The 22,574-nt window shown below is 42.3% G+C and overlaps 4 protein-coding genes across 12 annotated transcripts in view; 2 read left to right on the forward strand and 2 right to left on the reverse strand.

Annotated features, from left to right (window-relative positions):
- Window positions 1–28: 28 nt before the first annotated feature.
- Window positions 29–5,334, forward strand: pmpcb (peptidase, mitochondrial processing subunit beta). The gene is made up of 14 exons (XM_064343462.1): window positions 29–185; window positions 628–765; window positions 884–970; window positions 1,902–2,031; window positions 2,390–2,588; window positions 2,762–2,841; window positions 3,025–3,137; window positions 3,344–3,487; window positions 3,593–3,738; window positions 3,822–3,827; window positions 4,092–4,177; window positions 4,369–4,457; window positions 4,849–4,924; window positions 5,120–5,334. Exons 1-14 carry the CDS (start codon window positions 81–83, stop codon window positions 5,182–5,184), a joined length of 1,464 nt encoding a protein of 487 aa, XP_064199532.1. The 5' UTR covers window positions 29–80; the 3' UTR covers window positions 5,185–5,334.
- On the reverse strand, window positions 5,278–13,295 carry dnajc2 (DnaJ (Hsp40) homolog, subfamily C, member 2). The gene is made up of 17 exons (XM_064343450.1): window positions 13,068–13,295; window positions 12,144–12,334; window positions 11,799–11,874; window positions 11,130–11,228; window positions 10,835–10,976; window positions 10,651–10,731; window positions 10,252–10,317; window positions 9,714–9,805; window positions 9,145–9,266; window positions 8,369–8,518; window positions 7,938–8,026; window positions 7,721–7,790; window positions 7,006–7,187; window positions 6,593–6,693; window positions 6,358–6,468; window positions 5,740–5,900; window positions 5,278–5,422 (listed from the first exon to the last, which is right to left on the reverse strand). The coding sequence occupies exons 1-17, from the start codon at window positions 13,120–13,122 to the stop codon at window positions 5,354–5,356; spliced, it is 1,857 nt and encodes a 618-aa protein (XP_064199520.1). The 5' UTR covers window positions 13,123–13,295; the 3' UTR covers window positions 5,278–5,353.
- Window positions 13,296–13,527: 232 nt separating this feature from the next.
- Window positions 13,528–18,114, forward strand: psmc2 (proteasome 26S subunit, ATPase 2). Its single transcript, XM_064343459.1, has 12 exons — window positions 13,528–13,694; window positions 14,248–14,285; window positions 14,559–14,640; window positions 14,773–14,872; window positions 15,056–15,187; window positions 15,368–15,440; window positions 15,526–15,621; window positions 15,909–16,073; window positions 16,345–16,432; window positions 16,671–16,873; window positions 17,326–17,422; window positions 17,849–18,114. Exons 1-12 carry the CDS (start codon window positions 13,625–13,627, stop codon window positions 18,004–18,006), a joined length of 1,302 nt encoding a protein of 433 aa, XP_064199529.1. The 5' UTR covers window positions 13,528–13,624; the 3' UTR covers window positions 18,007–18,114.
- A 317-nt stretch (window positions 18,115–18,431) lies between these two features.
- slc26a5 (solute carrier family 26 member 5) overlaps window positions 18,432–22,574 on the reverse strand; it is a 39,395-nt gene continuing 35,252 nt past the window's right edge. For 7 of the 9 annotated variants that reach the window (XM_064343447.1, XM_064343446.1, XM_064343445.1 and 4 more), the window contains 3 exons: window positions 21,666–21,860; window positions 21,483–21,537; window positions 18,432–20,781 (listed from right to left, as the gene is read on the reverse strand). In XM_064343447.1, coding sequence (XP_064199517.1) covers window positions 20,582–20,781; window positions 21,483–21,537; window positions 21,666–21,860 — 450 coding nt within the window. In that variant the 3' untranslated portion in view covers window positions 18,432–20,581. Of the gene's footprint in view, window positions 20,782–21,482; window positions 21,538–21,665; window positions 22,437–22,574 lie in introns of those variants that run through there. The other 2 variants (XM_064343448.1, XM_064343449.1) reach the window with 2 other exon arrangements.

The raw sequence follows: 22,574 nt of genomic DNA on the forward strand, positions 1-22,574 counted from the left end.
ACACATACGCAATTTCTTTTTGTTGCTGCGCACGACCCAGTCGTAATACGTTGCATTGCGTAAGGTAGTATTATTCAAGCATGTGCGCAATAGGAAGTTCGCGGATAAACAACATGGCGGCGTCCTTGCAGCGAGTGGGCCTTGCTGGGAAATACATTATCAAGAAGACATGTGGTTTAACGAGGGTATGGGCTGATTTTCGTAACAGCTAGTCGTATATCCAGTCGTAGAATAATGCGGTTATTATGTCATTGAGATAGACTGGCTTGTCCTTTTACTAGCCGTGATGTAGCTTACTAGCTATAGACTAAGAGCATATGACAGTGTTACATGGATGGCCGACAAGTTTATCTAATCTAGCTGGTTTGAGGCATATAAATATTTTAGACTCATAATTTAGGAGATAGCTAGTTACCTTTTATATAAATTATAGAAATAACTAGAGCTACATACGCCATTTATGTAATGGCTGTAAAATCAGTATTCGCGATTCATTAGGTAAGCTTTGGGAGTGCGGTATCAAGGCACAAGTATTCGCATGTCAGACTGTGGACTCCCTTTTGGGATGCATTTAATTGTTAGTAATGATGGTCATTAATGGTTTCACTTTTTTGTCTGTTTATACAGCCGCTTATTGGATCAAGGAGACATAGGGCGACAGAGGCTGTTAGCCAAATAGTTTTAAATGTTCCCGAAACAAAGGTAACCACCCTGGAAAATGGACTCAGGGTGGCATCGGAGGATTCGGGTCTGGCGACCTGTACGGTGAGCTGTAATAACGCCACCACAGCCGGTGTCTGTAAAGTGGCGGTTGCTTTGTTAAAAAACAAACAAACAAAAAAAAAAACGATTGTATTAAATTTACATTAAAAATGCTCTGCAGGTCGGGCTTTGGATTGATGCTGGAAGTCGGTATGAAAACGAAAGAAACAACGGAACTGCTCATTTCCTTGAACATATGGCATTTAAGGTAGGTCTTTTTATTCTAGTAGTCATATCTAGTTTCCATTAAAGGAGTACCATGGTGGTTGAACGTGACACTTCCCAGTTGTCTTCAGGCAACAACAAAACAAATGTGCATAATTGTTTTATTCTTCAGTCATTTCAATGTACTTTAAAACGTATTTTTCTAAGCCTAAATTTCCCACTATAAAAATTCACCCGAACCGTCTGGGCGTGGTAATGAGAACTGTCAGTTAGCTATGATTGACAGACCGTGCCCCGTTACCATAGCTACCCCCATGCTACGCGCTCTCTTTGGGAGACTGAATTTTCACAAGCTAGCTAGCTTAGTAGTATATCAAGTATCGATAGATAGCTAAGGTAAGGACGTTGACTTATATACAATTATAATTTTTGCTATCTAGCTAGCCAAGTTAAGATAAAAGCACAACTATAACGTCCTCATAAAAGCAAACTAGCAAGCTAACGTTATCGATAACATTGGCTTATGAAAGCAAACCTCCTAGCTAGCTAACGTTAGCTAGCTAGCTAAATGAATATAACCAGAAATAATCTAAAGGCACTCTAATTTAAGTGAACCTAACGTTAGTCAAATGTTTGCATTGTCTGAACAGCAGGACGGTGTGTCCTGTCAGATTTCTTTACGGGGCGTGGAAATGGGAGTGGTTACTGTATTCGTGACGTGGCAAAATGACAACTTTCTCAACCGGTTGAAAATAGGACGATGAATTTAAAACGCATATTTCTCCGAAAATACAGAACGGACATATTTAATACTTTGCTCATTGTGTTTCTTCAATGCCTCTTGTGCAAATAGCACATAAAACCGAGAAAGTGTGAAAATCACCATGGTACTCCTTTAAGATTAGCATTTGCTGGATAAGTGTGCACATGAATTATTGTCATAATACATACAGTATGAACTCATTTTTGTACAGGGTACAAGAAAGCGTTCACAACTCGATCTTGAGCTGGAGATTGAGAATATGGGAGCTCACTTAAACGCCTATACGTCCAGAGAACAAACCGTGTATTATGCGAAAGCCTTTTCCAAGGACCTTCCTCGAGGTACAGTGGTTGGGATTACTAGCTACATATTTGTGGTGGATGTATTTGGAAATATATCTGGAAGTTTTTACTGTTACAACTACTGTTAGAGCACTTTTTTATCTTTTTGATTTGGGGACCTTCTATTTTTATTATAATATTAATTAGTACCACTAGCATCTTGATCAGTATGAGTGCATTTATTATCTCTTAGTTTGTGTTGCAGCTGAGACTGATCAGCTTTGCATGAATTACCTGTACTGTTATGATCAACTCTGTGGTCATGCTTGTAGCTATTATTGTTATTTGAACTTGGTGTTGTGTCTGTCTAATTAAAGTAAGCACACCATATAGCTGACATCACTCCCTTAATCCTCAGCTGTTGAGATCCTTGCTGACATCATCCAAAACAGCACCTTAGGAGAGGCTGAGATCGAGCGAGAGCGAGGGGTAATCCTTAGAGAGATGCAGGAAGTAGAGACCAACCTGCAGGAGGTGGTGTTTGACTACCTCCACGCCACGGCGTACCAGGAAACAGCACTGGGCAGAACCATCCTTGGGCCCACGGAAAACATCAAGTGTGTCCCACAAACTGCCCGTCCTGTTCAGATGAGCTGAATTTACAAATGACGGTTATCATATTTCTGCATTGTAATGAATGACATGGACTCTTTTACAGATTTAATGGCTGTGATGTTTTTACCCATAGGGTAATGTATTTTTATATTTTTCCCCATTATTTTTGAAACAGAACTATAAACAGGGGTGATCTTGTTGAGTATATCACAACACACTACAAAGGGCCAAGGATTGTGCTGGCTGCTGCTGGAGGTGAGTTGCTTGTTAGGGTCTGGGCTTCATGTATCTGTGAAAATTCCTTTATTTAGGAATTAAGCTAAGAAAACATTTCTTCGTAATTTCTTTACTAAGAGTTGGCATGATGCATTCGCATGTTCAAGGTGGTTGTATTCAAGGCTGTGTCTAGCATATGGTGCACACAATTGTTTTTTTCAGGAGTATCGCACAATGAGCTAATTGACTTGGCAAAATACCACTTTGGGAAGCTGCCTGCCAGGTACAAAGGGGAAACTCCAGAAGTGCCCCCTTGCAATTTCACAGGAAGTGAGGTAAGCACACCTTTCATTGGCACCCTTCACTCTTTGCTCATTTTCAGGATATACAGCCTGAGGGAATGCCTCCAAAAGAATTATCACAGGGAACACTTTCAGAATCGTCTTCTGATGATCTGCACTTATATAGATTTATTTAAAGCCAGTTCACCTGAATAACAGTTGTTCATTAAAGTGTAAATTGCCACCCTCCCCCCCAACAGATCCGTGTGAGAGATGACAAAATGCCTCTGGCGCACATAGCCATAGCTGTGGAGGCTGTCGGCTGGTCACACCCAGACACCATCCCTCTCATGGTAGCCAACACACTCATTGGAAACTGGGACCGTTCATTTGGAGGGGGTGTGGTAAGAGACTGATGGAACCCTGTCATTTGCCTGAGCTAGATACAGATGAAAAGGGTGTAACCCAGGACAGGCGGCTGACTCGACTCTGTTCTTATTGACCTTCAGAATCTTTCTAGCAAGCTGGCACAGATGGCATGCCAGGGCAACCTCTGCCACAGCTTCCAGTCCTTTAACACCTGTTACACAGACACCGGCCTGTGGGGGCTCTATACGTTGAGCCGCACGTCAGACATGATGCACTTACCGCAGAGGTGAGCGTCCACAGTGAGATGAGACCGTACTTCATATGACACTGTTGAAACCACGCTGTCTCTTAAATGCTTTCAAAGAAGAGAGAATGGCTGAAAAGCATGTAATGAAATGTTTCCTAATTCAAAGATCAACGCCAAGCCTTGAGATGTGTTTGAGGTATCCTTCCTTACTTTAGTACTCCAGATAAGAGCATTGAAATTCAAAGTGTAAACTGTTCTATTTTAAACCTTTTGATCGGTTATACCAAGCTTTTATGTATAAACCAGCTGATGGTTCTCTTTTTGATGCCATTGCTTCTTTTTCTTTTTTCCCTTTATCATTTTTACCAAAATCAATCACATTTTTCCCCCAGGATGTCTCTCTGTACGAATGTCACAGAGAGTGAGGTGGCGAGAGCCAAGAATCTTCTGAAGACAAACATGCTCCTGCATCTGGATGGTAAGGGAGGGGGGGCATTTTGCTCAACTCGGGGTGGGGTGGGCTATAAACCAGCATTTTAGCTGCAGGATCACTAGTTAGAATGTTCTTAACTGAACATTCTAATGCTGATGTAACAATCCCTACTGATAATTGAAAGCAATGGAGTTCAGGAACACCAACATTAAAATATGGGGGTGCTCGTTCCTCAGGGTCCACCCCAATATGCGAGGACATCGGCAGGCAGATGCTGTGCTATAGCCGCAGGATTCCCCTCCACGAGCTGGAGGCCCGGATCGATGTAAGACCCTCACACCCCCTGTCCAGGCCCCGGCCTCTCTCCCACAGACGAGTCATTCTGAGGCATATAGGAGCTCCCAGGATAGCATGGTGGTGAAAGGGTTTGAGCACAGGAGTCCAGACGCTGTTACTCTTCCCTTACTGCAGGGGACTGTAACCCTGTCACATTTCTTGAGACACTTTAGAATGCACAAAATGCACAGTAAATGCAAGACATCCTCAGTGTGCCTGCAGAGCACAAGTATATATACTTCTCTTCAGCAAAATATTTGTAATTTTTGTTCCGCAAGGCGTGATGAAACGCTAAGTTTCATACTTCAGCTTTTAATATTGTAGTAAATGTACTGCAGTTCCTTACTGAAAATTTGATTGTATTTTGGTTATTTCTCTAGGCCATTAGTGCAAAAACCATCAAGGACGTCTGTACAAAGTACATCTTCGACAAGAGTCCTGCGATCGCAGCTGTTGGTAGGTTTAAAGCTTTTTACATTTTATGATCAAGCATGGGCTTTCCAGCAGTCACTCTGGAAACTGCTTCTGTGTAGACACTCTTTCCAGTGTTTCCGTGTCACTAGATTCGTGAATGCATTTGTGAGTTTTTACAAAACATTAGGTACAAAAAAGAGAGATGTTTTTTTGCATACTTTTGCACTTTTGTTTCAGGGCCAATTGAACAACTTCCAGACTACAATCGGATCCGGAGTGGAATGTACTGGCTGAGAACCTGAGAAATAGCCTGTGCTTACCTTTGACTGATATAACCTGCACCTCATACCCCAGACTCTTTAAATGAAACGCATTGAGAGTATAAAAATCCCATGTTGTTTTCCTTAGCAGTTTTATTATAAAATAAAGACAACACAATAACATTAAAAGAACTTGATTTGTTTATACGCGTCATTTTTTGCTCTTAGCAGCGACTTGCTCCTGGGCAGCCTTCTTCGCCTTAACCATTTCCACAAGCTCCTGTGCGTGGGGAGGGGGTAGGGTGGAAAACAAAAGGAGAGGTTATGTAGGGACTCGTATAGAGAAGTGCATCAGCATTTAGTTTTAGACCCCATCATTAGTTTCAAATTCTCTGTGCCTCTGGGGTTTGAAGCAAGTTATAACTGGGATCCCTAAAAAAATATGAACAAAAAATGTGAACTAAGGTGAGACAGGTTAATTGATTGATAACATTTTAAGCACTTAGTAATGACAAAATCCAGCTCAACCTGCTGCTGTCCAGGACCAGGGTTCAACCCTTGTTCCAAGTGCAGTTAAAGATGGAGGACACTGCTTACCTTGTACCTCTTCATACAGTCTTTCTTGGTGCGTCCTGGTACAACGGAGGCTATTTTTTCCCATCTCTCTGGAGTGCTGACGGGGAAGGTCTTCAGTGCCTGCTCCAGGAGCTTCTGCTCCTCTGTAGTCCAGGAAGCCGCGTTGGCCTCAGCACCTGATGCTGAGGGAGAGCAAGGAGTTTTAGGGGGCAGGGTGGATTAACGGCTACCAGAGCAATGGATTGTTCACAAAGGTGGGGGAGTTGACTCAGCAATGGATCAACTCATGGGAACTTATTTTCACAGACTAAACAGATGATAACATTGAAGCCTTTAACTTAAGTCTGAACTATAAAATCCTGGCCTGTGTCCCAGCTATACTCCACGGACACCACTAGAAGGCCATTCTAGAAAGGATGGAAGTCCTGCCCAGCATTGATAGACAGATGAAACAAAATAGACTGTTTGGGATTGGGAGGAGAGCAATCTCAATTTCCCTTTTTATTTATTTCTTAAATTTTCCTTTTTATGTCCTGATGGGAGATCAGGCTGTTGGTGGGCCTTGAGACTTCTGTCTTTTCTAGGGTGGTCATCTAGCAATGAGCATACTCCATAGAGAGGAAAAATGTGGTAGCTTACCATCAAATCTCTCAGAAGGCACTGCGTTGTCTACGGTGGTGGGTACGGCTGCGTGCTCCTTTTTGAACTTCTCGAATGCTTTCTTGTTTATTTCGTCTTTCTGATGAGGATCTTTAGGGCAAGAGTAATTTCAGTACGCATGCACATATCCAAAATTTACATTGGCAAAAAGTTTCTGAAACTTCAAAGCGAGTTAATTTAAGCATGTACAAAGCAGCAATGGCTTAGTACTTACCAAGCTTCTGTAAATTCTTGGCTTTATTTATGACGTCTTTGGCATTCCTTTTAATGCCGCTGGTAGAGTGCAAATTCATGTAGTTGGCGATTACTTCCCACCTAAGAAGCAAATAGCCATTAAACTGGGACTACTTAGGACAGTGATGCTAGTGTTGTTTTAGTTCTAGTGAAAGTGAATTCAAAACACAAGTATACAAAGTTTCACATTTCAGCTTTTGACTGGGGATCTCTTCCTCTAAATTAGTTCTACAACACAAACCAAGTGCATACATTATACTTATAATTGAGAGTAATCTCAAACAGGTTGGAGTGACAGTAATTGACAGTAATTTCTTAAGAGGTGGGGTGGGTTGCATAGTTGTACTGATGCCAGTGGGAGGGAGTGGCATGTTACAGAAAGGCGGGGGGTACCTAGCGTTGGTTCCTGCAGGGAAGAGGTTGACTGCTTTGATGAGCAGCTGCAGCTCCTCCTCGTTCCAGCCCTTGCTCCCGCCCCCGGACCCGCTGCTAGCCTGCTCCGCACTGCGGGAGGCCTGCCGGGCCTGCACCTCTGCCTCCTTCTCCCTCTGCAGCTGCGCGTTGACCTCCTGCACCTACACACACGTACACCATACACACATACGTGCACCACACACAAACACGATACCCATTATCAATGATTGCCATGGTTAGGATTTGTTGATATAGCTGAATTGGACACAGCTTCACCAAGTTGAGCTCCTTTTGTGATACAGGCCCCAGGTCACAGCTTTTTGCCTGCAGACCGGACCTATTAGACCCATCATTGTAATCAAGTAAAAGTAATAAGACCAGCCTAACAGCAACATGGACTTTACAAGATGGATGATGAAACACTGCCAAGAAAATCACTCTCCAGTAATTATTCTTATGGTTTCCACCATTCATTTTTCTGAAGTACACCTGTGTGGCATGTTTTCAAGATCAAAAGTTTGAGTCTGTAGCTGAAAATTCCACCTCTCCTGTGATCAAGTCACCCAAGTAATCTGTGGTCTGGGTGACAATGTGCTACAGCTGGAACTGGGTGTCAATCACAATCCACTCCTAAATATTGCGGTCAGACCCTCAACCCTAGTGTTCTCTGCCCCGTACGTCGAGCTATGCTTACCTGCTTCTCCACAGCGGCCTTGCTTTCCTCCTTTGTGCCCGAGGCAAGCACCTCGTTCAAAGACTGCAGGCTGAACGCAAGAGGAACAGACATCATATTCATAAGCCTTCACTGAACAGTTTTACGTGAGGTAGAAAGTTTTGATGATGTCCTGTGTTAGCCCATTCGATATGGTTACATTTATTCCATAGGCTGTGTGCCTACTGACACTTCTCACCTGACAAGCTCCAAACGATCACAGAGCTTTTCCACTTCCTCCATCATTTTCACACACTCGGCCTCGCTGTCAGCAAAGTAGTTCCAGTTCTTTGGGAGGAAAAAAAAGGTGAATATGTAAGAATAGCAGTGGGAGCACAGAGATCTAGGTAATACTTAACTTCATAAGAGCTAGACAAATACGTTATGCTTTCTGATAATATGACCCACTCTAGTTTGGATCTGCTGTTATGGATAAAGGAACAGATGAACAAAACCCCGTAGTGGGAGGATCTACCATGTGTAGTACCATGTGCTCGCAATCACAGACTTCAGACCATAGACTTGGCTCTCCATAACAAAATCCCGATTTACTCAGATCAGCGACTGTCAATCACTGAGAACACACTGGCAGCCCCGCCCTGAGTTCTGGGGTTCACACTGCCTCGTCACCTTGCAGGTGGTCCTGAGTTTCTGCCGCTCCTTCTTGATTGCTTTCTTCTGGATCTCCTTCTCCTTCTTGGCCTGCAGTGCAGCCTGCTTGGCCTCCTCCTCCTCCTTCTCTTTAGCCAGACGGGCCGCTTCTAGCTCGGCCTGCTTGGCCTGCAGAAATGACATCACAATCCCACAGCTCACCAAACACTTCCAGCATGCCTTCCTAGAGTGGCTTAGGATTTCAAATTTCCATTCAAACAAACTGCAACTTTAGAAGTATCAAATGAGAGTCTACACTTTCAATGTGGTTTACAGAAAATCCACCATCTTTGTTTAATAAAGGCAACATCTGCCTCCTTGTGCCAAGCGTCAAAGCCAGCCCTAGCGTCTTACTTTGTCTCCGTCTAGCCCTGAGACACATCTTTTCACAAATGGAGGTAAAATGCCATTGCACGGCTAGCCTAAATAGGCTTTTAGCACAGGGAGGCTTGTTTTATTGGTGGAAAAATACACGAACACTTTCATGTTAAGTACGCTGAGGAGATGCACATGTCAGCAGACACCTGTTCAGGCAATCGTAAATTCCTCCAGCATTTACAGCCTTCTTCTGTATGGATTATCTGGAGGAGACTGCAGCACGTACCATAGAAACCAGAAACAGACTACAAGAAAGAAACCAAAACCACTGGTGGCTAAGCTCTGTGGAACTGCAGCTGCGTTCGTGACAGGCACAGCACGTTCCTGGAGCTGGGTGAGAGATTGGCATGGATAGGCCTCACAAAGGAGTCACTGACCCGCTCCTTCTCCTCCTGCTCTCTCCTCTTTGCCTCCACTTTAGCCTTCTTCTCAGACTCCTTCCTCGCTTTCTCCTCCTCCTTGAACTTCTTTATCCTGGGATCACAGCTGTATGCGGTGTCTAAAACAACGATGTGAGAGGGGAGAAATGATTAAGAATGCATGGTCCAAATGACAGATCACCTACAGTATTCCAAATAAAAAACATTTTAAGATCTCGCTGAGCAAATTGGATTTTGTATAGGAAATGTCTAAGTATAGAAGGTACTGTTTTATTTATTTACAAAATGTTTAAATCACCAGAATTAAATGCCTTCAAGCACTGTGAACACAATTCAGACTTCAAGAACCTGTGGGACACCTTTGATGAGGTCTCATGAAAGCTTATTGGACTTGCCACCACAGAAAAAAAGGGAAGTTGTTAATATGATATAGTTGCAAACAGGAACTAGCCAGGTGACAGATGAGAACCTGTGTGGATGGTAAGCCTAAGAACACAGTTCCAGTCCTACCTGCCAATGACTGAGATTAACCTAGACTTGGTACACAACAGCAAAAGCAACCATACCAACAAGCGTCCGTATCCTGTTCATCTCCTCCTTCTTTCTCTGGGCCCGGGAGGCACGGTTCTGCTTCTCGATCCATCTTCTTTCATCTCGACTGAATTTTCCATTCAAAAATAAAGATAGATTATGTCAGAAACAGCTTATAAATAAAGGCAAGTTCACTTTTGAATTATATTAAATATATAATTCAAGATAAACACAGCAAATGTAATTTTGTCATTGTAATATGCCCCTAGATCCTGCCACATTTTGCGTAACAGTCAGACAACTTGTAGGAGGCCTACACCGAAGATACTACACATATAGAAAATAATTTACTCTGAATAACTTGTTCATAGTGACTAAATACTGTACCACTTCATACCAGAGTTGGGGCCAATTCAATTTAAATTCAGCAAACAATGAAATTTCACTGAAACTCAAGTGAAATATATTAATTGAAAGAGCGGCAGAGAAAATGATTTCCATTATTAAAAATTCATAAACTGAACAATTTCCTGAAGGGAATTCATCTTTTCATCCCTGTCTGCAGCAGCATACCATTCAGCCTTTTCCTTCTCTTCTTCGTCCAAGTATGAAAATTCTCTCCAAGAGTCAAAGTTATACCTGAGTTCAATGAGAAATACCATTAATCAAAATGGGTAAAACTTGAAGTGAAGGCACATGTTGCGGACACTGATGAAAGACAGTCACCACCGCCCATTTTGCTAATAGCTGAAACCTGTTGAATGGTGACATCATGTGGTTTTATAAGACACTGCAGACAATTCCGAACTGATGTACACCAGATGACAATAAAAGGTCATTTTCCTGGTAGTGCTTGAAGGCATACATTAAAGAGACAAGCTGACTTAAGCTCTATGGAATCCAAAGCAGAATCTGATGAAGGCACACAAAGAAGATCCAAAAAGGCATGCTAAAAAACATATTGACACTTACCAAAAAGAATAGAAATTATCCACCTCTTCAAATGAGGAATCCATTGTTCCAAGTTTTGGAATGTGTTTCTTGGACGTCCATCTATTTACCCATGAAGATACAAAAAGGTGCATTGGCCTTAGAAGTCCTTACGCCTCTTTATCAACAGGCAACTGGCTACTGTCAGCATGTGCACTACACTTACCTGGAATTCCTCTCAAAAACAGGGGCAAACACCTCAAAAAAGTTCTCTTTGCCTTCACTCTTGGAGGGGACAGCATTGTCAAAGGTAGGGTCCACACTGTCAAAGGCTCTTCGCTTCACGGGGTCTGACAGAATTTCGATTGCTGTGATAAAATGGAAAGATTCGTTAGGTTAAACACCACACCCTGTGAGGAACACATGCATCTTTATCAAAATGACTGCAACTATTCACAATATAAATCTACAGGGTACTATTTTTCTTTGAAAGCAAACCATCCTCATATTTCCCTCATTACCTTTAGTGATGCAGGTGAAGTAGTCATTATCTCCTTCCACAATCTGCTCTCCAGCTGCTTTCCTTTTGTCTGGGTGATGTTTCAAGACCATTGCTTTGTCTGATGAGAAATATCACATGTAAGAATTTCCTCTGCGATCAAGAATGAAAATACAAATGTGTCCATTAATCTCTCTTGAGTATGGCAAGATTGGTGATTTTATTTGATTCATACTACAGTGAAGAGCAATAATGAGATATCTTGCACTCAACAAGGCATAAACTCTGCCAGAGATTAAGTGATGCATGACATCATCAATGCTGCGTACCTACAAGCAGTTATTTTGAGGATACTGTAAAACGATGACTATGCAAATGTAGGTGCTTGCGATTTGGCTACTGTCACAATTCCTGTGAAACTAGACTGAGTTTTATCCCATTACTGCCTCCGGTGTCTAGTAGGTGTGGCCATAATTCAAAGCCGGAGCCCCACATTCTTGGTGCGCCAGTTGACTCTTGCAAGAAATGCAAGCACTATCCAAATTAAAATTAATAAGAATTACACAGCACCCAAACACATTCTTTGGTTAGCAGTGACCTCAGTGCTGACAATGAAGGAATAATTCTTTTCTATTTTAATGATCTTCCAAGGTGAAACTTCCTCAAAAAAAAAACTAAGCCAAATACTTACGAGCAGCTTTGATCTGTTTCTGTGTCGCTTTGTATCTCATATGGGCCAGTCCAAGGACTGCATAGTGATCTTGATTCTGTAACAGAGGCCACACATCACATGAACATATTCCAAATGTAGTACGGCAATATCTTCCCAATTATGTGAATGTTGGCCCCACAGTTTAAATATGAATAGTACAGTATTTACAGATTTTGCCAAGACAAACATTACCAAATATCTAATTTTTGTATACAGTAAAGCCTATGAGAGTTCACATGAAAATTTCACAGGAGGTAGCAAACAAGTGTTTTCAGCTGAAGCACTCATCACTCAGCACTCAAAAATCATCTGGAATTGTTGTACCTTCCAATCCTTGGGATCCAGTGTTTTGAGCATGGGGTACTCCTCAAGCTGCAACTCCTCATCTTCAGACTCCTCTGACAGCTCCTCTTCTTCCTCCAGCTCTTGGAAGGAGGCAGACACATTCCTGTCCCTGCGCTTTAAAAAGGCCTCAAACCATCGACCCACCGGCTCCACTTGGAACTGCACTGAGGCTGGAGTGAAGAAGTGAGGGTTGAAGAATGCAACACATTCATTTAATTTAACCTTAACGAGGGCACAACAACAGATCTACTTTTTCTGGGTTCCACTGGGTACCACTTTTTATCTTGCGCCACCTAAACCTCAATGAATGGAAACGATGATAGGCAGAAATCAACTTCACAACTTTATTTTCTTAAATAGATATTTCAAAATGTTTAATAGATTAACTTTTAAATTGCCTTTAATTATGTGTAAGAAAGTTAGTTTCGACGGCAGTTGGGGCTAACTGTTTACAAGCTAGCCAAAACAAATCACGAAGAGGAACAACATACATCAATATGATACAGATAAACACTGAAAACAATAAAGTCAGGTTTCACTACTGCACACAGCTTAATCCAGGCGGTGGCTCGCCAGAACAAAAATAGCAACGGCAGCTCTAGCTAACGTTAACTACTTTCCCACGTCTGAGCAAGCTAGCGTTGACACAGTTAGCTAACTAGAAAGTTAGCATGCTTTGCAATACTGATTGCACCTCCATGACATTTAAGGAATCATACACAATCCAGACATATGGAGAGAGACTGACAAAAAACTCTTTCTTAACAGTTTACACTTCCCAGCGATTCACGCACTTTGTATGGAAGCGAGCAGCTGGTGTTACCGAGCTAGCAAAGGTTGTTAGCGCGCTAGCGAATAATGACAGAATCAGCAAGATATTCGTCTTCAGGCAATGTTCCTTACCTGCGATGGCGTTACAGACAACTGTAACTTGCCCTTCCACCGCTTCCTTCAGCATCTTCGATACGTCAGTTACTCTAATCAGCAATCATTCAGATGTATAATTATTAAATAATATGTTTCCAAATTGTTGGCCAGGTGTTGTATCGACCGGTTTTTTCAGCAACACATGGGCCTCGTTCGGCATGCGTTACAGCATTACACCCCCGCGACAAGATTTGCGTTCATTGGTTCCTATTAGGTCTTATGCTATTGCTATTAGCCATTCAAGGGCGTATTAAGGACATGCCACATTTATGAATTGGTATTTACCCTATAATCCCAATAACTGTATATATGCAAATAATTTAAACGTCAAATAAAGCATATATTTATTTAAATACATGTATGAAATATAGTTTTCATGTTTTCCGTCGTCACGCGTACACTGCCAATATCCCTCCGACATGTACTTCCGGAAAACTTTGCCTTAGCGGAAGATAATAAACCTGCTGTGTAATGCTTGAATATTGAAACAGACTGGAAGGTCTCTCTGAGCTGAAACGTAAAGCACAGCAATAATGCCAGATTATTTGGGAACCGAACAACGTAAAGTCAAGGAAGAGGATAAGGAGGATAAACCGATCAGAGGTAGTTTTAGACAATTATTTCCAGTTAACTGTTAGCTAACGTGTGGATCTAACTTGGACTACTTGGCTAATGATTGTTAGCTAGCTTATTAGCTAACGGTTGCTTGCTTGCCGTAGCTATGTTTTCTGCCACGAACCGGCTATGAATGTTTTACTGCTATTGTTAACAAAGGCAAGCTATGTGTATTTCAGAAAAATGTCAAGGCGGTACCTGTGCGAAATGACCGAGTCATTTGCCATTTTATATAAAGACAGGCTGTAGCCGAGTATTTTCTCAAGTGTATGTGGCCTAGTTATCCTAGCTAGCACTAGCTACATTCAGTTGGGTAGCTAACTTAGCTAAAATCAAATTTATATAGCCAGTTAATTTAAGAACTGGCAGTATGTTTACTTATAAACAAGGCTACCATGAGGTGGTTTCCCGAAGTATCGGATAATGTTATTAGCTGTCCTGTCAGGTAGACTAACGTTCATAGGAATTCATTCGTACGAACGTATTAGTGATATTTTGTATCACATTGTGTAGTTATTAACTATTAACTATCGCATTACAGCTTTGGATGAAGGTGATATCGCCCTTTTGAAGACTTATGTAAGTTACCCTACATTTATTTGAGAACCAACAGTGGTGTAAAACATATTGTAATAACGTTAACTTTAGCGTTATGTGTAAAAATTGGTTTGTTTTTGTTAATGTTGCATACACTAACCGTATGAACTTTTACGAAAGAAGGGATCATTAACTTTTTACGAGATAAGGGAACGAAGATATATCTGCTATATATCGTAATATCGTCTCTGATATGATAAATGTATTCAGATGTGTACTATTTGCATATACTCTATTGTTTGTGGTTTTACACAGGGTCAGAGTACCTATTCTAGGCAAATAAAGCAGGTAGAAGATGATATTCAGCAGCTTCTTAAGAAGATCAATGAGCTCACTGGTATGTATAGACTACAGTTTATTTTGGAAAGTTTTACTACAGTACATGCATAATACCATGCCAATGCTTTACAATGTGTCTGTTTCCCATACATCTGGGCATGCTAATTCTTTCCCCCATTTTTGTGTGCAGGAATCAAGGAGTCGGACACCGGATTGGCTCCCCCTGCCCTCTGGGATTTGGCTGCAGACAAACAGACACTGCAGAGTGAGCAACCATTGCAGGTGGCCAGGTATGCCCTCTGTCAGTTTACAGACTTCAAGCATGTTATGTTGTTTATAAACTGCACTTTACATAATTATTTGAAAGCTGCAGTATAATCACAGTTATATTGAAAGCCTTTCAGAGTTTATTTGTGTTGTTGTCATACGATGAGCGCGCTATGAAATCAGTGTTTTATATTTTGTTCTGCTAGATGTACCAAGATCATCAACGCTGACTCCGAGGATCCAAAGTACATCATCAATGTGAAGCAGTTTGCCAAGTTTGTGGTGGACCTGAGTGACCAGGTGGCTCCCACTGATATTGAGGAGGGGATGAGAGTTGGGTAAGAATGAAGACTGGGATGTGTCTATGCCAGTTAGAACTCGAAGGGAAATGGCATTTTCTCCTTGGCTCTAAGTATGTCCAATTAGTTGTCTTTTACTGTATGTATATTTGTAATTATTCAAGTTATTCAGTGTATTGTACTTATTGTTCTATCTCAATATTCATTTTTCACTCACAGTGTTGACAGGAACAAGTACCAGATCCACATCCCCCTTCCTCCTAAGATTGATCCAACTGTCACAATGATGCAGGTAAGAGCTGGGGATCCTGTTCTTTCTGGGGCGGCGTGCGCTTGTGTGTCTGGGTATTCAGTACTAAACTGAGCCTTTCTCACAGGTGGAGGAGAAGCCTGATGTGACATACAGCGATGTGGGTGGATGTAAGGAGCAGATCGAGAAGCTGAGGGAAGTTGTTGAGACCCCACTTCTCCATGTAAGCATGTTACTCTTCTCCAACACTGAATTACACTCCAGCGTGTTGCATTAAGTTAGCCTTGTACCACTGACAGTAGATAACTGTTATCCCTTAAAAAGAAAAAACCATGTAACTGTGTAAAGGTAGGAAAGTACACATTGTAACATTAAATGGTATGGTAAACCTTAAATGGTATGTTCTTTATTTGCTGTTGTGCTGTGTAGTGTGAACATCATGATGTATTCCATGCTAAATCCCTTATTCTTTTGATTATGAAAAGATCTGTTTCTCATCTCTTCCTCCAGCCCGAGCGCTTTGTCAACCTGGGCATCGAGCCGCCGAAGGGAGTCCTGCTCTTCGGCCCCCCCGGCACCGGGAAGACCCTCTGCGCCCGAGCCGTGGCCAACCGCACCGACGCCTGCTTCATCCGCGTCATCGGCTCTGAGCTGGTGCAGAAATACGTGGGGGAGGTGAGGGGCTGCCCAACACACAGGAGACGAGCGTAAAATTTTTAACTGTCCATTGAAATATGTGATAACATAAATTAGTATTATTGGCTCATGGCATTATAAAAGATAAACTCGACTAAAATACAGAGGGCTCCAGGTACAATATAATGAAACAGAATAAAATATGGCCTATTTAAGCAGCAAAAAAAATGAAATGTGGTCATTCTCCCAGTGTAAGAACTAGGCTCTGAACTCATCTTGCCTCCCCAATCAACCCCTCCTCTCTTTTCAGGGAGCAAGGATGGTACGGGAACTGTTTGAGATGGCAAGGACCAAGAAAGCTTGCCTCATCTTCTTTGATGAAATTGATGCCATTGGAGGTACGTTGTCTTGGCGTCAGTTTCTTTTTTTCTTTTTCTTTTTCAGCAGAACACTTGGAAATTATGCACAGTATTGGTTCAGCAATTGGGTACCTGTGCAATTTAATGAAATTAGAAAAATGTGTTGTGTTAACCCCTTTTCTGCTGAGTCATGTTGAATTGGTGGCAGGTGCAGTCTCCTCTGTGCAATTTTTCTCCCTCAGTGTAAAAAGTTGATCGCTTCTATTTTGATGTACAGGGGCACGTTTCGATGATGGCGCGGGGGGAGACAACGAGGTCCAGAGGACCATGCTGGAGCTGATTAACCAGCTGGATGGCTTTGACCCCAGAGGGAACATCAAGGTCCTGATGGCGACCAACAGGCCCGACACCCTGGACCCGGCCCTTATGAGGCCTGGGCGGCTGGATAGGAAAATCGAATTCAGCTTGCCTGACCTGGAGGTGGGTTTCACTGTGGACTATACAGAACTGTGGGTAGCCACAGGACCTTATATTATTAGTTGTTAAAAAGGACCAATTAACCCTTTGAAGAGAAGGTCTCAGTTTTTTGAAATTATAAGTCAGTGTTGTGGAACTACTTTGATTTCAGTTGCCAGTAGTGATTGTTACATCAGCATTAGAATGTTCAGTTTAGAACATTCTAATCACATATTTGATCCTACACCTTAAAGGGTTAAAGCAATTGAAGGCTCGTACGTTAACCATTTTACTGAGATGGGAGTGCTTAGCCAGTGGGTAGTCTTTTAAAGGGTCTTAAGATCGAAATGGTTTGGGAGCCGCTGCCTTGCATGATGTTTCTTGGAGCCCCATGTGACTGCCCATTGTCAGCCAGTGTGGATTATCAGCATGTATGTTCACGGAGGTAAATAGGTCTTCATTTGCTTCCTTTTCAGGGTCGTACTCATATTTTTAAGATTCATGCGCGCTCCATGAGCGTGGAGAGGGACATCCGTTTTGAGCTGCTGGCTCGTCTCTGTCCCAACAGCACAGGTGAGCTTTCTGACTGTGCTAGCTGCACAGCTGATCCCAGCACTTTGATAAGACTGACCCCTGATGCTGTGTTAGTATTTTCTGTACTGCTGTTGCCCTTCAAGTCACTTCATTTTGTAATTTGCTCTGAATTGAAGTTAAATGAATTTACCGTAATGTAACGGCACACTGTTGTAATGTTTAATGGCTATGGTGCAAATGGCATCCTCCAGATTTTCCTTTACATTTAGTTGTTTTTTTAATTATTTTAAGAGTAAGTGAAGTCCATAATTTAAGCCTATGTTACACAGCTTCACAGAGGATTCCTATTAAAATCCCCAAGTTGACCGTAGAGAAGCCGAGCCTCAGTCTTAATTGTAACTGACTGTACCCGTAAAAGCCTGAGCTGCAGCAGCGTGGTGACAATGGCTGCCCGTTTCTCTCCAGGTGCCGAGATCCGCAGTGTGTGCACCGAGGCGGGGATGTTCGCCATCCGGGCGCGCAGGAAAATCGCCACGGAGAAGGACTTCCTGGAGGCCGTGAACAAGGTCATCAAGTCGTACGCCAAGTTCAGCGCCACTCCAAGATACATGACCTACAACTAAGCAACGTCGTCATATTCGTCTCTTTGATTGCGCTCGGTTATACGTTTTCTTTCCTATGTCTACTGTTGGGTACCCAACCTAATAAACTGTAGGTTAAATGAAAATCCAGCTTGAATGTATGCGTGTTCCTTGGTGAATTACTTCCTCACAAAAAAAAATACCACTGTTAAATATTTTGAATGATACAATGCTGCCAAAATTCACAAACATCGTTGATTATGGGAATTGCGTCTCATTGCTAGGGCGTACCTTGGCTTGTTCCTTAAACCACAGAATTTCCTTTCATCATAGGTTAACCATGGGAAACCAGCCGCAGTGCATCAAGTAATTAAATGAGCTTCTCTATTCTTATGAGCTTAACTGCTAGATTTTTGGCATGACAGCTTGCCTTCAGTTTCAACAAGAGAGGAAAAAATAACTACACCTTATTTATCTTGGAACAAATTTAATTATATGTAAAAAGTGCATCAGTTCTAAGACAAAGCACATTTTCACCAATACATTTTCTTTAATCTGTTTTACAAAAATATTTGGTTTCTCGGGAAGGATGCGCGTGCACACACACTATAGACATACGGTAACACACAGTACAGCAAAACAGGAGCTAATGGTTGTCGTGTGGCACAATGGGTCATCTCAAGACTGGACTGCTGTATCACCCTTGCGTGAGGTACTTAACTGGAGTTGCTTCAGTAATTATTCAGCTTCATGGATAATGTGTATACAAAAATAGAAATACGAATACAGAAAAAAGCGACAATTTTTGTTAAATGCCCGTATGAAAAGAGCCAGGTATTTCTGGGAAGCCAGTGAATAGGCTTACAGTTTATATTCCATCAAAGATTGAGAAAATGATTAAGGTCCATCAAAATGCAGAATTTCACACATCTAACAGTCACCAGAAACTGACATAGGACCATGTTGTGAACATCCTTTGTAAAATGTTCATAGGCAATAAATTAATTGTCAAAATCTAGGATTCCTGCTCACAGTATCTGTTGCCATACACTTAAACAAAAACGTTCAACATAAAATAGTTTTTAAAAAACTATTCATTCTGACTGGTCCCCACCTTTTCTATGTTTGCACAGAATAAATAAATGGAAATTTAGGATAAACCTAAAAAGGAAGCTCCCACAGTGCAGTGTTATGCAGGTGGAGTAATCCGTAACGTCTACAGATACACAGATCGGTGGAGGCTTGTGACCCTGAAATGAAGGAGGCTGAAATCTTTCCTTTAAATCAGCAAGTGGCCTCGACCTGTTCCCATTGGCTGTGCTCAGGTAACTAGCATGTCAGTCGTCTGCACACGTAATTACTGTCCAGGATCTGTATATAATCATTACAAGGATTTTAAAGGCAGCAATTTTAGTTGAGCAGTGGATTGAGGTGAATTTCTCTAACTGTGGGTTAAACAAACTCCACAGTGGAGCACAAGGCCTTGCAAACATACCGCAGATTAATGCTCTGTATGTCATAATTATGCATAATTATGGGAACAAAGTAAATCTACCCATATCTCACAGGGTACAGAAAAAACAGGCTGTCACATGATGCTGTACCATCTGTAAAACCAAACAGGTTTTACAGAACTGACACAGCTAAAAGTAAATTAGTCTACTAAAGATTGATTCAGGTAATTAACCACTTGATTGTTAATCCAGTATCAACAGAATGAGGGAAATGATTCCTTAAGTCTAAATTTTAGTCTCCTCCAATTCAGCCAGCCAGACACAAACCATCTGATTGTAACAAGCACATTCATGGGCCATTTCACTGTATCAGTAACATAGACATAAAACACAAAATAAAGTGTTCTATATGTCCCATGGGGCACCTCTGTGGGGGGGGGGGGGGGCACATCTTTTTTTCAACAGGTCTTCTCTAACGAATTAAGAATTTGAACATCACACAAAACAATACAAATGCAGCAGCAAATTTACTCTCCTGTTCTGCGTTTCCAGAAAGCAAGACTCAACATGAGCATAGGTATAGTGTCTTCTGGCTGATGAAGGCCTGCTCACTATACATGGCAAGGTACAATCCTGGACGATACACCACACCGCCAAGAACGAAGCAGAAAGCAGGATCTACAGAGGATAAGAACACTGCAAGCAGAATACAACCTGCCTGCCATCGTCATATTGTCCAAGATAAAAGCAGCATACATTAAAAAATTGCCTTTCTTTGGGGAGGGGATACACTGAAACCTTTTTATTTACATGTATCATCACCTCCATTTCTGTAAGTCTATTTGATGTCTATTTTTCCCAAAGACGTGTAACAGAAGCAAGATCGCTACTCTGACCATACCTATTCAACTTGTGATCTTTCAGAAGCAATACTGAGAGAAACAGAAAGAGCCTCATTGGTGAATATGTACCACTGTTTGGTTAAAAAAAAAAACCAAAGGCTGCTAAATATCTTAAATGGCTCTTCATCTCCCCACCTTACAAGAAGGCCTACTGGAATGTTATCCGTAAACTCCACCCACTCTTCGCCAGGGACAGGAAGTGGAAGTGGATTTTGGAAAGTGTGCGCGTCTGTGCCCGGGGCTCCCGCTGGGTCCGCCGCCTCACTCCTCCGCCCCGCTGGCGTCGGCGTCTCCCGGACCGTGGCTGGCCGGCGGGCTGTCGCTGGGGGGCGGGCTGTCCCTGCGGAGGTCCAGCCGGTGCTGGCAGAACAGCACGGCGTCGTGAACGGACGGGAACACCCGCTCCGGGGTCACCGCACCGCCGAAGAAGTTCAGCGTCTTCAGGTCCTTCAGCAAGGTCCCTGTTCAGCAACAAGAGACGGTCAACGCTTTCCTCCCAATTCAGTTCCAACAGCGTTCAGAAAATGGCAACCAGAGAACCCTTAATAATTTCATCACTGGGTGTAAAACCAAAGCTTATCTGTAACAACCTGCACTAAACACTGGAGCATTAATGACAACCTGATCCAAATGTAATAAATAGCACAAGGTGGAAGACCAGCAGCAGACAGAGCAGCAGTCTGTATGATAAGAATGATTTTTTATACAAGACAGATTAAGAAACTGTACAAAGACTGAATTTAATAGGCAGAGGGGTGGATATGTAAACAAAAAACAACTAAGGAACTTGCAAGCAAAAATACAGAAGAGGCCTAAATTCAATCAACATTTGTCTTTAACTTTGACTATAAATTAAAAGCAATAATTATTATTTTTCTTCAGAGACAGTTTGGTGAGTTCAGCAATTTCTGAAACTAACTCGGCAAACTTGAAGAAAAACTGTAACACTTGCAAGTCAAAGTTAAGGACAAACGTTGATTGAATTTAGAAACTTCAGAAGCCAAAAACTTTAAAGACAGAAAAAGCATTCAAACTGCTTATTTTGCAGACTCTTTTTGAATGAAATAATTTTATAGAGTTTTACTTCAATATTTTTAAGTCTGAGATTCTTTGATGCACACCAAATTATTTTATGAATAGCAATAGGTAAGAAAACACTTACTGCTGCAGCCAGCAAGAAAAACCTGTACGTCAACCTCTGCATACTCTTTTATTACCTGCAGACACAGACAGCAGGAAATGGTTACACAAAGTGAGCACGTATAAACAATCAGTTAAAGAACACCTCAAAGGAGTAGGAAATCAGAGAGCTCCATGGCTCCTCAGTGCCGACATGGCTGCTTACAGATTTGACGGCTTTGGCTCCGACCGAGTCGATGAAGTTGACGGGGCTGAAGTCCAGGACGATGGAGTGGACGGCGTTGAGGGGCTCCAGGAACATGAGGGTCTCCTCGGAGTCCGAGTCCGCCTCCAGGACATGGCCGTTCTTTTGGGGCTCCTCCCTACCCACCACCTCGTGAGTCACACCCATCTCTACATCCTATCACAAAGCCACCGAGAAGCATGAAGTTCACGCCTTACTCGCAGCCAACCGCAATTACGAGAAATTATAGCAAAACTCTCGATCAATGGCGCCGCGGTTTCACGATAACAACCTGCCTCTCAGCCGATTACAGCTGCACTTCAAAAAAGAAGGTGTTCCTCCCAGAGACATGGAGCCTCGATAGTTTGTTACTCTGCACTGCGTACAGAGAAAATGTTGAACATACAATAATGCAAGAAATATCGGTCTCTGAAGCCATTATGTCTGCTGGCCACACATTCCCTTGATCTTTACAGCCCAGTTAGTACACATTGATTAAGAGTAGAATGGCAAACAGGAATGAGTAATCAGGAACTACTCAAGTCAAAAGACTTGCTAATCAATCAGCAGGATGGCCAATACACTATGGCTAGGGCCACATGTTTGTATCCGCCATGTGACTTCAAGGGATTTAGGCTTGCATTTCAATGGTTATCCTCCAGAGATCCCCATAGGCACAACAACGGCACAGTCAAGTGACTAATCATACAACTGAGCTTATGGCTGAGACACATACAAAAGGAATTAGTTGATCTGATATGGTGAGGGTCAGGACAGAAAGAGAACATGGATGAAATTGTTAAATGCAGCAAAACATCAAGACTTTGAGCCAGTGGCCATCACTCCTGGTCCTGGAGAGTTGTGGGGTCTGCTGGCTTTCGTTGTTACTCA

Source organism: Anguilla rostrata, chromosome 7 (assembly GCF_018555375.3).
Source record: "Anguilla rostrata isolate EN2019 chromosome 7, ASM1855537v3, whole genome shotgun sequence".
In the NCBI taxonomy this organism is placed as follows: Eukaryota; Metazoa; Chordata; class Actinopteri; order Anguilliformes; family Anguillidae; genus Anguilla; species Anguilla rostrata.

What these genes read in the sequence shown, in the direction of transcription:
- pmpcb (XM_064343462.1), top strand. Translation starts at nt 81, where the DNA reads ATGTGCGCAATAGGAAGTTCGCGGATAAACAACATGGCGGCGTCCTTG. An exon ending in AGACATGTGGTTTAACGAGG is followed by an intron (nt 186 to 627) that starts GTATGGGCTGAT and finishes CTGTTTATACAG; the next exon opens with CCGCTTATTGGATCAAGGAG. An exon ending in GGGCCCACGGAAAACATCAA is followed by an intron (nt 2,589 to 2,761) that starts GTGTGTCCCACA and finishes TTTTTGAAACAG; the next exon opens with AACTATAAACAGGGGTGATC.
- dnajc2 (XM_064343450.1), bottom strand. Translation starts at nt 13,122, where the DNA reads ATGCTGAAGGAAGCGGTGGAAGGGCAAGTTACAGTTGTCTGTAACGCC. An exon ending in GAAACAGATCAAAGCTGCTC is followed by an intron (nt 11,229 to 11,798) that starts GTAAGTATTTGG and finishes ATTTCTCATCAG; the next exon opens with ACAAAGCAATGGTCTTGAAA. An exon ending in ACTGTATGAAGAGGTACAAG is followed by an intron (nt 5,423 to 5,739) that starts GTAAGCAGTGTC and finishes CCCCACGCACAG; the next exon opens with GAGCTTGTGGAAATGGTTAA.
- psmc2 (XM_064343459.1), top strand. Translation starts at nt 13,625, where the DNA reads ATGCCAGATTATTTGGGAACCGAACAACGTAAAGTCAAGGAAGAGGAT. An exon ending in GAAGATCAATGAGCTCACTG is followed by an intron (nt 14,641 to 14,772) that starts GTATGTATAGAC and finishes TTTTGTGTGCAG; the next exon opens with GAATCAAGGAGTCGGACACC. An exon ending in CAACCATTGCAGGTGGCCAG is followed by an intron (nt 14,873 to 15,055) that starts GTATGCCCTCTG and finishes TTGTTCTGCTAG; the next exon opens with ATGTACCAAGATCATCAACG.